Source organism: Suricata suricatta, chromosome 10 (assembly GCF_006229205.1).
Source record: "Suricata suricatta isolate VVHF042 chromosome 10, meerkat_22Aug2017_6uvM2_HiC, whole genome shotgun sequence".
Classification (NCBI taxonomy): Eukaryota; Metazoa; Chordata; class Mammalia; order Carnivora; family Herpestidae; genus Suricata; species Suricata suricatta.
The window spans coordinates 26,488,638-26,505,393 of NC_043709.1; the positions used below are offsets into that span (position 1 = coordinate 26,488,638).

General features: G+C 32.6%; 1 protein-coding gene across 1 annotated transcript in view; it reads left to right on the plus strand.

Annotated features, from left to right (window-relative positions):
• EEA1 (early endosome antigen 1) overlaps nt 1–16,756 on the plus strand; it is a 143,824-nt gene that overhangs the window by 68,285 nt on the left and 58,783 nt on the right. The window contains exons 7-14 of the mRNA XM_029955444.1: nt 2,451–2,575; nt 3,157–3,211; nt 3,306–3,371; nt 5,448–5,487; nt 6,858–6,971; nt 7,597–7,718; nt 8,842–8,997; nt 15,446–15,562. Of these exons, the coding sequence (XP_029811304.1) occupies nt 2,451–2,575; nt 3,157–3,211; nt 3,306–3,371; nt 5,448–5,487; nt 6,858–6,971; nt 7,597–7,718; nt 8,842–8,997; nt 15,446–15,562 (795 nt within the window). The remainder of the gene's footprint in view (nt 1–2,450; nt 2,576–3,156; nt 3,212–3,305; nt 3,372–5,447; nt 5,488–6,857; nt 6,972–7,596; nt 7,719–8,841; nt 8,998–15,445; nt 15,563–16,756) is intronic.

A 16,756-nucleotide genomic window follows, 5' to 3' on the forward strand; every position in this document is an offset into this window, starting at 1 on the left:
ACCTATTCAGTGATAAATATTTATGCATCTGAGATACCAAACAATAGTTTAAGATCATCTATTTAAGAAGGTGAGAAAGTATATGTATTTCAGAAAGGTTTATTTTTATTAGAAATGTCCCAAAATTAAAATGTTATTTAAGCATGGAAAATTCACGTAAGTGAATCATATGGAAAATTCACTTAGGTGGAATATTTCTATCATTAAATATATATTACTGAATTTCTAAAATTTCTCTTTAGGGATGAATCAGTTCTTTCTGGAGTATTAACCTGGTAATATTTAGAAGCTTTAAGAAGGTATGACATACCTTAATGTGATTATGAGCTTTCTTGAATCCTTAGATATCTGGAGCCAAAATCTGGAAGTAGAGACAATAGGCAAAAAGCCAGAGTTGTGAAGAATAAATAGTATAATTGGTATGTGGATTCTCTGGAAAACATTCTATAATTTGCCTTTTAGATACCAGTAGAAGCTGCCATGCAAAAGAGAAATAATGACTAAATAGTATAGCTGCTGCACGGAAGGAATGGTAACTATTGTGGTACAACAGTTACCGGGCCGAAGTTAGAAGAATGCCAAATTAGGTGCAGAGTAGAGCTGTTGTGAAACATGGTGGTAGATACTAGATGGTTATGAGGAAAGAGTATTACATCGGCTAGATTAACACACAGGCTAGGAACATTCATTCATTCAAAAGAGTGCTTTGTATCAAACATCACTGGAGCCTGATGGCATCATTCAGATGTGCAGAGGTCCATCCCGAGTACTTAGTACTACTCCTTTGCTCATTTCAGGGCTTCCTAGGTGATCATTGTGTTCACTCACCTGTTGTGCCCCTGCCCTTCCTTTGGCTTCTGTGGTCAGAACATACTTGTTTTCCAAATGCAGCATGTCTGTGTTTCAAACCTCTTTCCACACCTTTGTTAGAACGTCTTTCTTTTATTTATGACAGTAACTCCTACTCATTCTTCAGTACGTAATTCCACTGTCCAGTGTCCAGTGTATATACACATATACATAATATATAAGAGTCTCTGTGGGTTTTTTTGGTAAAGTGTTAACTCCTGCAACAGGCAGAGCTGGATTCCTCTTTTCCTGTGTTCCTTTTGTTCTTTATACATCCTTGTGTTACACCATTGTCTGGTCATGTTTTTCTACATATCAGTATCCCCAGGACTCAGTGAGCCTTGATTTTGCTATGTAATTTCCATAAATAAGAAGTGAGGATATGCTATTTGTGTAGCACCCAATGAAGAAGAAGGTTTTCTTTGTTTTTTAGTTTTTACTTGTTTGGAGTACTTATTACTTCACAGTCTACCCCTTGGAAAGTTTTATAATCTGCAAGCTGTTAAAGCTCTTCTGTCTTTTTGCCAAATTCTGCCCTGCCAGGCTCACTCGTATTTTTGTTTTTTATTTTTCCTCTATTTATTTTTTAAGTAGGCTCCATGCCCAATGTGGGGTTTGAACTCGTGACCCTGAGATCAAGGGTCTCCAGCTCTAACTGAGCCAGTCAGTCATTTTATTTGAATCATATTTTATTAAATAAATATATAATGTAGAAAACATAGAATGTGTTCAAAAATACTACACTAGTCATTAGGGAAACATGGATGAAAAGCTCCACTGTGTTGTTGTATTATGGCAAATGTAGAAATGTAACAAGCTACTAAGGGTAGTGATGGAGGGAAAATCAGTATGTGCAAAGGCCCGGAAATGTGGGATACCATGGGGGTTTGGGGAATGTAGGGGCATCAGAATAGTCGAAAGTGTCAGTATAGTTGTAGAGAGTGGGAGGTGCCCAGGCATCAGAATGATTAGGTCATTGAGGAAATATTCCTGTAGGACCTTGTATGCTATAACCATATAATCCTGAGACTGTAAATGTTAATATTTTATGGGACTATTAATTTTAGGCTTTTTCAGTGTTCATCTTAGGTTAACAAAGAATTTACTGACTAGAATACTTCTCAACCATTGTAGATACTCTGTGGTAATTATGAGTTATTTAGTACATTACCATTTCCCTCGGTGATCAGAATGTGTTATGTTCTTAATGTTTTGGTTATCATTCCGAGGAGGTAGACTGGAAGAGCTGTTATATTACTAAGGGGATATCTAGAGTGAGGGGCGGGGGATATGATGGCAGACCTTTCCAACTAGTCTTCCAGGTTAGAACTCCCTTCTCAGATTAGAATTCTGTACTCTGGCCATCAATTTACTCAACCTGAAAGATAGTTGTAAGGGTTTTCTTTATATTTTGTAAACTTCAATCAGAATAGACAGTGATGTACCTTTGCACAATACCCAAATTTGGGCTTAACATCGTAAGTTACAATTTACTAATGGCACCATTGATATAAGACATTTGACTGTATTTCATAACATACAAGTTGCCTTTTTACAGTATCAAACATAATTTTGTAACCTTTTTCTCCCTCTTTCTATAGGGTTTCATATGTCCCCAGTGTATGAAATCCCTTGGATCTGCTGATGAACTTTTCAAACACTATGAAGTAGTTCATGATGCTGGTAATGATTCCAGTCACGGAGGAGAGGCCCTTGCTCTGAAGCGGTACAGTACAACTGCTGTGAAGGATAATGCTGCTATGAACGCCTGGGGCACTGTCTCTTTCCTGTGTTAGGGCCTCGAGTAGTGTGCTCACCACTCTGTCAGAGTGACTGTTCGGTGAGGAGAACAGAATGGGAGACGTTTGGCAGGACTCGAAGAAGGAAGCCAGTGTTGTTTGAGCTGCGTGAATGAGCAGGAGAGTGTTCAGGCGGGGATAGATTGTATCCTTACTAATGAGTTTAGATTCTATGCTAAGTGCAACAGGAAGCCTTTGATCCTCACTGTTGGTAAATTAATGGGAGATATTTTGTTTCTGGCCTCAGGCACTTGATGGTTATGTCATTTCTGTGATAAAGTGTTTTTCCATTTATGAATGATGAGCTTTCAGAATAAAATTATTTTTCTAAGGGTTTTATATATATATGTATATACATATGCCACTATACATAAAATTGTAAGCAGTTTTTTTTTAAGAATTGAGAAAACTAGAAATTAATGTGCAGTCACTAGCCGTAATTAATTAAGAGACCAGGTTGTTAGAGAACATTAACTATTAATTCCTTTTTTCCCCAATATATGTTCAGAGATGATTTAACACTACTTAGACAAGAGGTCCAAGACCTTCAAGCTTCACTTAAGGTAAGAATAGAAATGATTACATTTGTGTATTTTCAGTGTTTCTGAGGATAAATCCTTGAAATTTACTAATTAAAAAAATTTTTTTTCCCCTTAGGAAGAAAAATGGTACTCAGAAGAATTAAAGAAAGAATTAGAAAAATTTCAAGGGCTTCAGCAACAAGTAAATGCTTTTAAATACTTGAAGTGTGTTTATTAGATGTTTATTTTCATTGTTGAAAATAAAAATTTGTAAGCAGATGGCCAGATATAAATAACTTTCTAATGAATTTATCTGTATTCAATAGTCTACAGTGTATGTCTTTTGTAATTCCAGAGAATGCAAACAAATATTTTGGAAGCTAAGGTGTAATTTCTTAAAGGTGCTCCATTAAGAACCAGTTACCTGTGGGTTTTTTTTTTAATACCAGACTGCATTATTCTAATTTCTGAAAATAAACCTAAATGGTTAAAAAAATACAGGTTCAGACATTAGTGAAATTCTTCAGAGCATTTGTGTTGTGACAAATTGGAGATCACTAAATTGTATATTAGGAAGGAAAGAACTATTATTATAACTGTGTATTTATATCCTCCTTTTAAAAAAATATTTAAAGTTTATTTATTTTTGAGGGAGGGAGGAGAGAGAGAGAGAGAGAGAGAGAGAGAGAGAGTAAGAAGGGAGAGAGAGAGAATCCCAAGCAAGCTCTGCACTGTCAGCACGGAGCCCGACATGGGCTTGATCTCACCAATTGTGAGATCATGAACTGAGCGGAAATCAGGAATCAGCTGCTCAATGATCAAGCCACCCAGGCACCTCTGTTTATGTTATTGAAGATTGTTATAAAATATGGAGGAATGGTTGTATTAACAATTTTAGTTATTTTTTTGAAACAGTGTTAGGTTTTAAAAAACAAAGGTATTTATATGTGTACACACATGCACATACACACAGAGCTTTACATAAAAATAATACATAGAAAAAAACCAAAATCATTGGTAACAAAAGTGGTTACTTTGGAGTGAGATTCTGTTGATATATAATTTAATGTATTTTTTAAATCTTGTAACCAGTTATGATTTTTATATTAAAATTATGTTGGTTTTTGTTCTGCAGTTACATGAAGGATCATAGAATAATGAATTTTACTAAATATAGTTTTCATTTGTAATAGTAAAGTGGATAACCTTCAACAATAGTGATTCTTTTGCCTATTATCTGAGCTTTTTGTGACTTTCAGTCGGTCTTTTGCCTTTTTGGTTTTTTCTCCAAAAATTGTCATTTTGACTAGAAAAAAAATCTCAAATAAATGGATAACAAGATATTATTAGTCTTATTACTACTCTTATTACTACTATTACTATCAGCTTCTGTATTTGAGGTGTAAAAGAGGTTTTTAGTAATCTAAAGTACTTAAAGTTAATTTACTCATGTTTACATAGATGCCAATAACAAATAATAAAACGTGTGCTGTATTATTTTTTCGTACTTGCAAACAGAGGAGATTATTTACTACATTTGAGATGACTATTTCACATTTAATAAATTAAATTCTCCACAGTGCAAGGTGAAATTGCCTTGGTAGCAAATTTACCTTTGGGGAAAATGTATTTAAAATATTGATGAATCTTAGCAACCAATATGTTTAAATCAAATGTATAGGAAAATAAGTCAGATACCCTGTAAGTTGCCTTATTAAACACTTGAAGAGATATATAATTCTTTAGAATGTGGAAGTAATGACTAGGCAGTATAGTATTTTATTCCCAATGTACATAATAAATTAAACCTTATGGAATATATTCTTTATTTTTGCTTTTTTAAAAGGTGATTTATAATCATGAATTGAAAATTTGTGCTTTTAATGCCAAACTTTATAGTAGTGATAGTTCATGGCATGTTTTCACTTATGCAGATTTTTATATATTATAATATTGAATATTATCTGCTGACTTATTTAAAAATCTTTACTGAATTTATAAAACTTAAGATGGTATCTATTGCAAGACTCACAGTAATTTAATATATATTAACATAAAAAGAATTCTTAGCACCAGTAGACTGCAGCTACATCATTGTGCCAGTCTGCTTAATGGTACTTTAAAAATCTGGAAGATTGTGAACAGGCCAAAATTTAATCAGAATCTTGCTTCTTACCTGATGGAATGTGGCTTACAGAGATTGCTTTTTCACTTTGGCAATTGTAATAGTATTGTCTTTTCCTTTTAATGCGTTTGTTTATGTCTTGTTTCCATTGAGGAGTCTAAACCTGATGGATTGGTGGCTGATTCATCTGCAGGTAACTTTACTTAAAGCAGTTATTTCTTCATTTTTCTTTTTCTTCTTTTTTAAAGTGTTTATTTTTGAGAGAGCCAGCAGGGAGGTGCAGAGAGAGGAGACAGAGAACCCCAAGCAGGCTTAGCGTAGTCAGTGCAGCAGTGCAGAGCAGAGTCCGAGGCTCGAATTCACAAACCTGTGAGATCGGGACCTGATTTCATATCAAGAGTTAGAAGTTTAACCGTTGGAGACATCAGGTGCCCCTACATTTTTCTTTTTCACTTGTTACTTTCTTTTTCTCTGATGCCGAAATGAATTTGTATTGTGATTATACTTTCTGGCCCTGAAACAGTGAAGATAATAGTCATATTTTAGGTTTAGAATATTATATGGGAACTTCAAAATTTAATCAGTTGACAAAAAATCTTAGTATTTTCTTTCATTACATTTTGAAATTATAAATACACTTTAGATTTATTTTGAAGAGTGAGGTACTCTTTTTCTCTTGAAATAAAATGATGAAACTTCCATCTTTTTAATTGATTTTGGAGGAATGCTCAATGAATAATCAAATTTATATTTTGAGGTTAGCTGTTTTGTTTACTTTCCCTGTGAAATCTCTCCCTCATTTTTTTTTTTTTGAAAGCTCTTTATGAGAATGGAGTATTAGGAGTTGACTGCATATTTTAATTGATTATTTTATTTAAGACTTGGATTGTTCTTAAATCGTTTTTTTTTAAATGCTTCTTTATTTTTGACAGAGAGAGAGAGAGAGAGAGAGAGAGAGAGAGAGAGAGATACAGTGTGAATGGGGGAGAGTAAGAGAGAAAGGGAGACACAGAATCCAAGGCACGCTCCAGGCTCTAGGCTCTGAACTGTCAGCACAGAGCCTACGTAGGACTCTAACTCACAAATGTGAGATCGTGACCCGAGTCAGATGCTTAACCAACTGAGCCACCCAGGCGCTCTGTTCTTAACCCATTTCTAATGTATTGTACTTATCCTAAGTACAATAAATTTATTTAGAGGGCCCGAATATATTCCTTTATGGTCAGTTGATGTTTATAGGAAAATAACTGAAATGTAAAACCAAAGTAATCTGGGAACAAATATTTATAGATTATTTGGGCATGATGCTAAATATTCCTTGAATTTGTTTTATATGTTTATAAATTATGACTTGTGCCTTAAATGAATCAGATATGCGTAATTCTTGAAATGTGAAGATTCTCTGTTTATAACTGGATGATAGACTCATGTTGATTCCCTTTTTTGTTTTTTCTTTTCACGTTGATTGTCTATATAACAATGATTAGGAAATAAGTAATAACAATTTAGGAAATATAATTAGCATTAATTATGTATTTAAATAGCTATGATACATTTTTATAGAATTACAGTCTTTGGAACAACAATTAGAAGAAGCCCAAACAGAAAATTTTAATATTAAGCAAATGAAAGACCTATTTGAACAGAAAGCAGCCCAACTTGCCACTGAGATTGCAGGTAAATTGAATCAGATCTTTTTAGCCGATAACTCAGTCTCGTTACCTTTTTACCATCATGTATTCTAGAAATAAGGTATTGTATTTTAGTGTAATAAAACATTTGTTACAGACTATGGTAGTGATTACTGGATTGTAATAATAGAGTTGCTTTATAAATTATTTTGTTTGTCCTCTCACCTCCTCCTTTCAAAGGATTGATTTTCTCTGTAGAATTTTTCTTGTCAGTTAGTGAAGGTGAATTTCCTTTGGGATATGCTTAAAGATTAACAAGTAACATTTTGAAGAAATTAAATAATATAGATTTAACATTTGGTTATGCTATCAATTACTTGTTTTTTAACTACATACTTTTAGGTTAAAATATTATATATGATTAAGTATACATTAAAATGCTAATTAGTGACAGTGCTGTATGGAATTTATTTAGATAAAAACATACATATTTTAAGTTCATCATTTAATGTTATCAGAAGTAAAAGTTTATTGTATATATTTATGGTTATCTAAGGAATACACATTTGAATTGATATATAAATGTGTTGTAATATATAAGAATTTATAAAACTGCTCTTTCCTAGAGTTAATGTCATGAAACTAGTATTTATATAACAATCTTTAATTAGATTTAAAGTCAAAATATGATGAAGAAAGGAGTCTTCGAGAAGCTGCTGAACAAAAAGTGACATATCTGACAGAAGAATTAAACAAAGAAACAACTATAATTCAAGATCTGAAGACTGAACTGGTAATTTAGAAACCATTTATTGGAATGTACTTTCATAATTTTCTAAATGAAAAATGAAATATATACTTTGAAAAAATTTTAAAGTATTGCTTGAGTAAAATGAAGGAAATAATCCCTGTAGTTCTCCCCTCTGCACGTATATCAATATGATTTTTAAAGAAAAAATGGAACCTATGATATAAAATTTATTACCTTAACATTTTTGTTGTTTCTGTCTTAATATCATCTGTCTTTTTACCAGTTTTCTTCTATGCATCTCTGATCCTGACCTTTCCCTGTGCTTTAGTTTTATAAATCTATCTACTTTTAGGATTGCATTTCTAGCTTCATTTCAAATTCAACGTGTAACATTAAATTATCATATTTCCTCCCCAACTATTTCTGTCATTGGTACTCTACATCTTTAGTGCTCTCCTAAGGTGTAACAACTTTGGATCTATCCTTTGACTCCTTTCTGTCCTTTTATTTATTTATGTTTATTTATTTTGAGAGAGTGAGAGAGAGAGAGTGAATGAGCATGAGTGGGGGAGGGGCACAGAGAGACGGGGAGAGAGAGAATCCCAGATGGGCTCTGTGCTGTCAGCAAGGAGCCCAGTGCAGGACATGATCCCATAAACCGTGAGATCATGATGTGGGCTGAAACCAAGAGTTGGACACTCAACTGACTGAACCACCCAGGTGGCCTTCTGCCCTTTATTTTGCATGCAATAAAAATATGAATAAAATCAACCATATCCAACTTGCAACAAACCCTAATTATGCTTACATCTGCTCCCTTATTTTTATTACCAGTTTCCTAGGGTAGAAAATGAGGCATTTCTGCTTCAAAATGGGGCATTTATTAAATGATTGTTATAACCATTGAATGTAGTTTGTGAAGGAAAGCAAATAAAGCAATAAGGGTAATTGTGAATTTGCTCATTTTCACATTGTGGTGATACTCTTAAATATGATAGAGATTGGGAAGAGAGGCTTATTGGGGGAAAAATATCAGTGGTCAATGTTTGCAGTCCAACAATTGATATTACAGAGTATTTTCATTTTGATTTCTGTGTAGTAAAACCATATAACAATGGTGTTATTTAAGTTATTTGCTATAATTTTTAATGAAAATGCTTCACAGCTTCAGAGACCTGGTATAGAAGATGTTGCCGTGCTAAAGAAAGAACTGGTACAAGTTCAAACGCTAATGGACAGCATGACGTTAGAGCGTGAAAAAGAATCTGAAAAACTCAAAGATGAGTGCAAAAAGTTACAAGCAGAATATGCTAATTCAGAGGTAAATAAGTTCAGTGTGCCTAAATGTGATTGTTAATTTGTATAGTATATATTGTTGAGTGAAGCCAGTATTTTACATTTTTCTGAGTGACCTATCAAAAAGTATTTGACTTTCATTTGCTCTGAATGATATTTGTATATAGTCAGTATAGTCTGAGTGAGAGACAATATTTAGCTTTCCTTAATAAAGCTAAACGTTTAGAGAAGAATGTATAAAAGAGTATTGTTTTATTTAATAAATAATATATATTGTGGAAAGATGATATCTAAAGTTAAATTTGATCCAAGCTAGTCAATAAGTGGTAATTGAGTTTATCTCAGTTTGATGTAGGGGTAAAGGAAGTATGATGTCAGTTTTTTTACAATTGCATTATCAATGTTGTTTAGAAAAAGTACTCAGGAAAACTTATTTTCTAGTAGGCTTGTTTTTCACTTACCCATTATTGAATTATGTTGAAAGAAATCTTAAAAATCAGCTAGATTGGCACTTCATCCAGGACTTCCTTTGTGCATCTCTGATAAGCGATCCCCAACCCTTGCTAGGTGGTGCGGGTGTGCATGTTTCTTCACAAGTCAGCCATTCCATTGAATCTACATTTGTTTTCCTAGAATTTACATGCACTGGTTCCAGTTTTCCTTAGGAATTACACAGAATAAATTGTTTCTTTTTTCCACATGAGATATTTGAAGACTGTTTATATTTCCTCTGAGTTCTTTTCTTTTTCAGTTCCTTCTGCCATTTGTCACATGACTTGACTTTGGCCTGTACATCCTTGATATAATTATGTTAGTATATAACAAGCTCTAGGATTTTTAATAAGTGTATGTGCTTAAAAATATAGCCTTTGTCTTTTTTACTGTATTATAGAGGATATTTTGGTAACAGTTAAAAACATTAATAGATATTTGTAGTTCTTAAGCTCCCTGATGAGACGTGGACCTCTGTTTTTCATATTTTCAGTTTAAAAGGTTGTTAGAGGAACATTTCAGTTTGCATATCTTTCTTAGAGTTTTTAGCTGGTGATCTAAAAGCTACTCTATTCATAATTAGTACCATAATGAGCCATGGAGTATAAATATTATAGATAACAATGTCACCCTTTATTTTACTCCCTCCTATAACTTTTCAGTGAACTTTTGTAGGTACAATATGCATAGGCATATGAAGCTTTATGATGCTTACTTAACACTTCAGACTTTAAAGTTTACGAACTTCAGGTGCAGATTTCCCAAAAACGATCTTTGTAGCCCAATGACACATGACCCAATGGTTTTTCAAACAATTTCAGGGAGTTCATGAGTTTATTGAAGGCAGTTAAAAGCTTCTAATGTATAATCAAGGAGATGCTGAATCAAAGAAGTCTTATGAGGAAAAATCTCATTCAGATAATGTGAAAGTAGAAATACTTGAATCTGAATGAGTTGAGTCATTTATTTCTGTGTTTCAGTAAAAATTACTTTTAAAGTGTAATCCTTTCTGGATGTTTCCTGCTGAGAATTGTGGAGTTATACTTGTTATACAAATAGAATTTGAACAGGAAAAAGAAATTTATATATTTTGGGAAAAATATATGTGGGAAAATATTTGAGTAATATTTAAGAATTATTTTTATATGGAGGATTTTTGTAAATTTGTATTTTTATTCATGTAGAGTGAATTATCTTATATGTTATGAGAAGAAGTCATTTAAGATGAAAAAGTATAACTAGAGTTCTAAGATTGGAGGGGGAAAGGCTTTAGTGACTTCCTTGCACTGTCCTCCTATCAAGAAGAGTAATTGTGGGAAACAGTGATTTTTTTCTCTCAAAAAGATGTTTCTGGAAAAGAAGAAAAATGGCATAGAAATTCATTTTTCACATCTTAAATTTTACATTTTCATAAAGTTTTATCTTTTTAAGTGTTTTGAAGTAAATTTTAAAATAAAGAGATTTACTCTTGCTGAATAGCGACTTAACGTTTCATCATAATTTTAGTGAAACAAGGGTAATAATTTCTAGTAGTTAACTAATAGGTATGTAATGATTGAGACTTCAGGTTATGTTGAACAAGTTTAGGAAGTGATAGCATATGAGTCAGAGTAATATAATTATTGGAAACAAACTCTTAACTTTTTTGAGTACCACTAAGTTTTGGATAATGTGCCAGGTTCTTTAAATCTATGGTCTCATCTGTTTCTTTTAACTCTATAAATTAATATTAAGTTTGTTTTATGTGTAGAGAATCTGTAGCTCAGTAAAGTTAATTTGTTTAAGTTCATGTACCTCCTATAAAGAAGCTAGAATTGGATCCCAGCTCTCTTCCAAAGCCTAAAGCCTTTCTGTATCATGTTCACTCTCATTTTGGGTGGTCTGATAATTGCCTTATAAGTAAATTTGTGCTAATAATTTTGACCTAATACTTACTGTTATTACTTTTTATATTTCACCATATTATATGTTATAATATTTATATTGAGTATGTTAAAATATTTTTGAGTTGTTTCACACCATTTTTATATTAAAACAATTAATGTCTTAAGTATTCTGTATCATTTATTTATAACACCATTTGTTTTTAGCTTGTGCTTTTTAAATATATGGCATGTATTTTATTAATATATTAAAATTAAATCCTATTCTTAAATTTGTTGGTGAATTATAGCACTTAATAAAAAAATTTATCTTCATGTTACTACTTTACTGAACCTAAATATTGTTATCTGAAACAAAATATACGAACAGGAATTAAAGGAGCTAAAAATGTAATGATTTATTTGGTATTTCTAATTGAGGCTAAAGACATATGATGTGTGATATATGTTGTTAAGTATGTCCTTATGTTCCATTGCTTTCATTTATATATACCTATGAATTCATTGACGGGGCTTGTTTTGTTTGTTTTTGGTTTAGATATTTTAGAAGACATATAGAAAAATAACTAATTCTAAGCATTTGAAAGTACTTTATAGTTATATGTAATAGATCAGAAGTTGAGGATTTAAGGGTTAAAATAAGTATTATTTAAAAAGTTTACATTATTGAAAATATAAAAGCTATAATCAGCTTATATTTAATGTAAATGGTTTTTTAAGAACCTTGTTTGTATTCCAAATAAACTCATTTTAAAAGCTAAATATATATAAAGATAGAGAATAAAAATGATTCTACTCATGCGTAGTTATTAAAGAGAGTACTTAAGTATCTTTTACAGGTGTACTAAAAGATCAGATTTAGCAGTATGTGTGGACATTTTTATTATGTGTTCAGTGTGTATTTTTGTTAGTGTTGTCCTCCACCATTCATCCATCATTTTATTATTTTTTTTTCTGCTTTCTAATGGAGATGCTTAAACTTGAGGTAATGTGTTTTTGGAAGGCTTTTTAATATTAGTAATACCTTTAATGTAGCACCTATTGTCAGATCGCAGTTTTGTGTTTTAAGACCATCTCAGAACTTCAAAGATATGCTCATTCTTGTTAATCAAGTACATTTTCAACCATCTTTAAATGTTTATTTACTAATAGTAGTAGAATATCAGGACAATAATTATAATTCTAAAGCACTAGCAGGATATTTGCTCAAAATATCTCTAATTAGTTTTTAGTAAAAAATCTAACATTGAATGCAGTAACATGGCTTCAAGGAAATGGAGGCTATTTTATTGAGTCTCTTATACTGGGAACAAATATCTATTAACTCCTTGGAGACGAATCACTCATTCCTTTAGAGACTAGTTTTTGAATGCATAGGGTCAGCAGCTATTTTAGGTGTGGGGAATACAACTGTGAATAAGACAGAGTGCCTGCTCTCATAAAACTTCAGTAGTCTTTTGTGGAAGGCAGACAATGTATAAATAAATCAAATCATGGTAGAAAATCATCATGTTAGAAAGTTAATACTAAGTGCTATAGAGAAAAATAAAGCAGGGTTATGTCTGGGCAGTAGTGGAGCTGTAGAGTGATCAGGGAAGGTCTTCTCAAGGAGGAATGTGTGAGAAGTAGGAATCAGGGTGAGGAATTGGGAGGAAGCATTCTCAGGAAGAGTGAGTGCAACTGTTAAAGTCTCAAGGGGCAGACAAGTTTGGCCTGTTAAATACTGAGGAATGTCTTTGTGCTGCACTGGGGAGCCATCTTTGTGTGAATTTTACCCATGGTCATATTTGACTGGGGAATATATTTTCTTGCATATTTTGACTTCTCAATTTTTATTTTCCCCAATACAAACATAATACACGATCACTGTAAAAGATTGAAATGATTCATGATATACAAAAGAGAAAATGAACGTTTTCTGTAGTTCACTCCCCTCTTTCCCCTCTCCATGACTAAAGTGTACCTTTTGGTATAAACTCTTCCCACATCTCTTTTTTCTATCCTTGAGTAAACTAAAAAATTTCAAATGGTTGATTTAAAAAAAATTATAGTTAAAAATACATATTTAGTGTACAAAGGATAAAGGATATACCTAATGTTTAGTTCTTTAAGGTATTAAAATATAAAATCATTTATAAGAACATATTTTAAAACTATAAAATATAACAAGATATTGTTGAGTATATTTGCTTTACATTTTGCTTGTTTAATTTTTTCTACATGTTGGAGTCAATTAGCAAGACAGATATTACTCTTGGCGTACTATATCGTATAAACTTTCATGTGAAATCATGGTATTTTAATGAAATATACTCCTAATTGCATTTTAATATATACTATTACTTCTGTTTATTATGTGTATATTTAGCATTTTAATGCTAAATCCTTTGATAAGATATTTACAAGTAGAAATTTAAATATGATAATTTATCTTTTGTGATAAGTTGGCATTTACGCTATATGATTAAAACAGGGTAATTTAAAATAGCCAAACTGTTCTTAGTATTTCTCTGAACATCCATAATGTTACTAATAGAAAATGATCTTGAGATTCAAAGTTGTTAGGGATAGCAGTTTGAAATAAACTCCCAGTATCAATGAAAAGGTTACATGATCAGTTTAACAAAGAAGTTATTAGGATATGCCTTTGACTTGAATATAGTTACAAATAATAAATATTTAAACATTTCCTTCTTTGAAGTATATGATATGTATCATACATACATATTGGTTGTTACATGTTGAAACACCACGACACTGTGTGTGTGTACATGTAACTGTAAAGCAATGTGACAGATTGCCTTTCAATATATCAGAATTGGTTTATTTACATGAGTGTTTTCCTTAAAAGGATAGGCCAGGAAGATACCTTAGATATACTGCTATTTGTAAAAACATCTTTGAAACTTCTTTTAGTTGACTTTAAACCAGTTTGGAAAACATTCTGAAAACGAGTTTTATCAATTTACAGTTATTAAAATAAAGTAATATAAGCCCAAGTGTTTGATCATTCAGTTCAATCACTTACCTTCTTTACTAGATGGTTTTCCCAATCGTAAAACCAAAGCACTATAATGGATGAAGATATAGCACCAAAGAGAATCCTAAAAAAAAAAAAAAGTGTCACACATACTGGCAGGGTTTCCAAGAGAAGAGTAGCAGATAGATCTCTTGGCGTTATTGTCAAAATAATCAGTAACCTTCTAAGGTTTCTCCCTTGAAGATATATTTGTAATATTTGATGTAGATAACTACTGATGTGTTTATTAACAATTTTGAAAATGTGAAAAGTGAAGTCAATATGCTAAATATTAGAAATAGAAAGTTATTTTGTTAATGTCACTTGCAGGAACCCATACTTAAATAGCAGTACTTAGTCTCTCTCTCTGGTCATTGAAGCTTTCATGTATAGGAAGTTTCTATTTCTGAGACTTTGCTTAATTTTCTCTTATTTTTAAATGTTCAAACCTTTGTCTTAATTTTCTTAAAATGCATTAAAGCAAATTCATGCCCAGCTGTTATACCTGGTCATGGAGTGACCCAGCTTAATGAAATTATATCTAATAAAACTTTATATAACTTCTTTGGACAGATACTTTCATTACAGTAAAAAGATGATTCACTACCTTTCCAAGATGATTCTGTATTGTATGTTTGCTTTTATTTAACATGTTTTTAAAGCAAAAAGAAAGACTATTCTGTAGAAATTAGGAGAAGTAGGCAATAACTTGCTTATCTTCTTTAAATTCAGAAGGATTAAAGTATAGAGTTTCAAAGCCAGTAAATTCAGATTTACAGTTTGATGCTGACTCAGAGACATAAAGTAGTATGCCAACTATTCATTTCATGCATTATTAAATAAGTGAAGTACATTTTAGATAAATTTTAAAAGTTAATTTTCAGTCAAAAATGATATGGGAGTATAAGGGTGATAGGAAAAAGAACTAAATTGAAACTTCTAAGTATTATATCAATTTAACAGCAACAGTGACGAGAAAATCTTTGTAACTTTAAAACCTTTGGATGCTTCCATTCTCTTTTCCATTTTAGTTCCCTCTAATTTTTTTCTTTCTCTTTTTTTCCTTTTTTTTTTTTAAGGCCACAATAAGCCAGCTAAGGAGTGAACTTGCTAAAGGCCCTCAGGAAGTTGCTGTATATGTGCAGGAACTACAAAAACTTAAAAGTTCACTTAATGAATTAACACAAAAAAATCAGGTGAGAATTTGAAAACTACATATGGTGGTAAATTGGTTTTATATGTCTTAAATTTTAATCTTGTGTATGTTATTTATATATTGGCATGAGCACAGTGTGACTTGGTCTTTTTTTTTTTTTTAAGTGTTAAGGACATTCCCATTGTTATGGAACCAATCTTCAAGAACTCTTTCCATCTTCCAGAACTGAAATTCTATACCCTGGGCAACTCCCCATTCACCACCACCTTTTGTAGAGGAAAAACACTCCCATGTGTCTCTACTGTCCTTACTCTACTACACCTTTACTTCTGACACCAGATGTGTGAGTGTTTCACACAGCAGCAGCTCTGTGACACCAGTGGGTGTCCTACAGTGTAACTAATTCTGCCACCGTTTACCTGGCCGTAGTGTCAGATCCCACAGGGACTGTGCACCGCATCCCCCCCCCCCCCATACCAGTTCAAAGTCCAGCTTGTTAGCTGTACTTCTCACCAAATGGCTGTGGCTGTAAATGGGAGTTTCCCACAACCCTCCCCTTAGATTGGATTAGTTTGCTAGAATGACTCACATAACTCAGGAAAACATTTTACTTACTAGATTACTGGTTTATTTCAAAAGATTATAATTCAAAGGGCACCTAGGTGACTCAGTTGCCTTAAGCTTCTGACTCTTGATTTTGGCTTGGGTTGTGAACTCATAGTTCATGAGATCGAGCCCCATGTCAGACTCTGAGCTGACAGTGCGGAGCCTGCTTGAGATTCTCTCTCTTCCTTTCTCTCTGTCCCTTCTCTGCTCTCTCCCTCATTCAAAACAAACATTAGAAGATTAGAATTCGAGAATAGCTAGATGAAAGAGATCCGTAGGGTAAGATGTATGGGAAAGGGCATGGGACTTCCATGCTCAATCTGGGTGCTCTTTGTGTGTTCGCCAACCTAGAATCTCCCTACACCCGTCCTTCTGGGTTTTTATTGAGGCCTCCTTACATAGGCATGACTGATGAATTTATTGGCCATTGCCGATTAATTTGACCTCCAGCTCCTCTCCCCTTCCTGAGGTAGGGGGGTTTAAAGTTTCGACATTTAATTTTGGTTGGAACCCATGGCAACCAGCCCCATCCTTAGGGGCTTTCAAAAAAAATCACCTCATTAACATAAACTCTCTTTGGTTGGTTGAAAGGGGGTTGTTATGACTAACAAATGACATCTTTGTTACT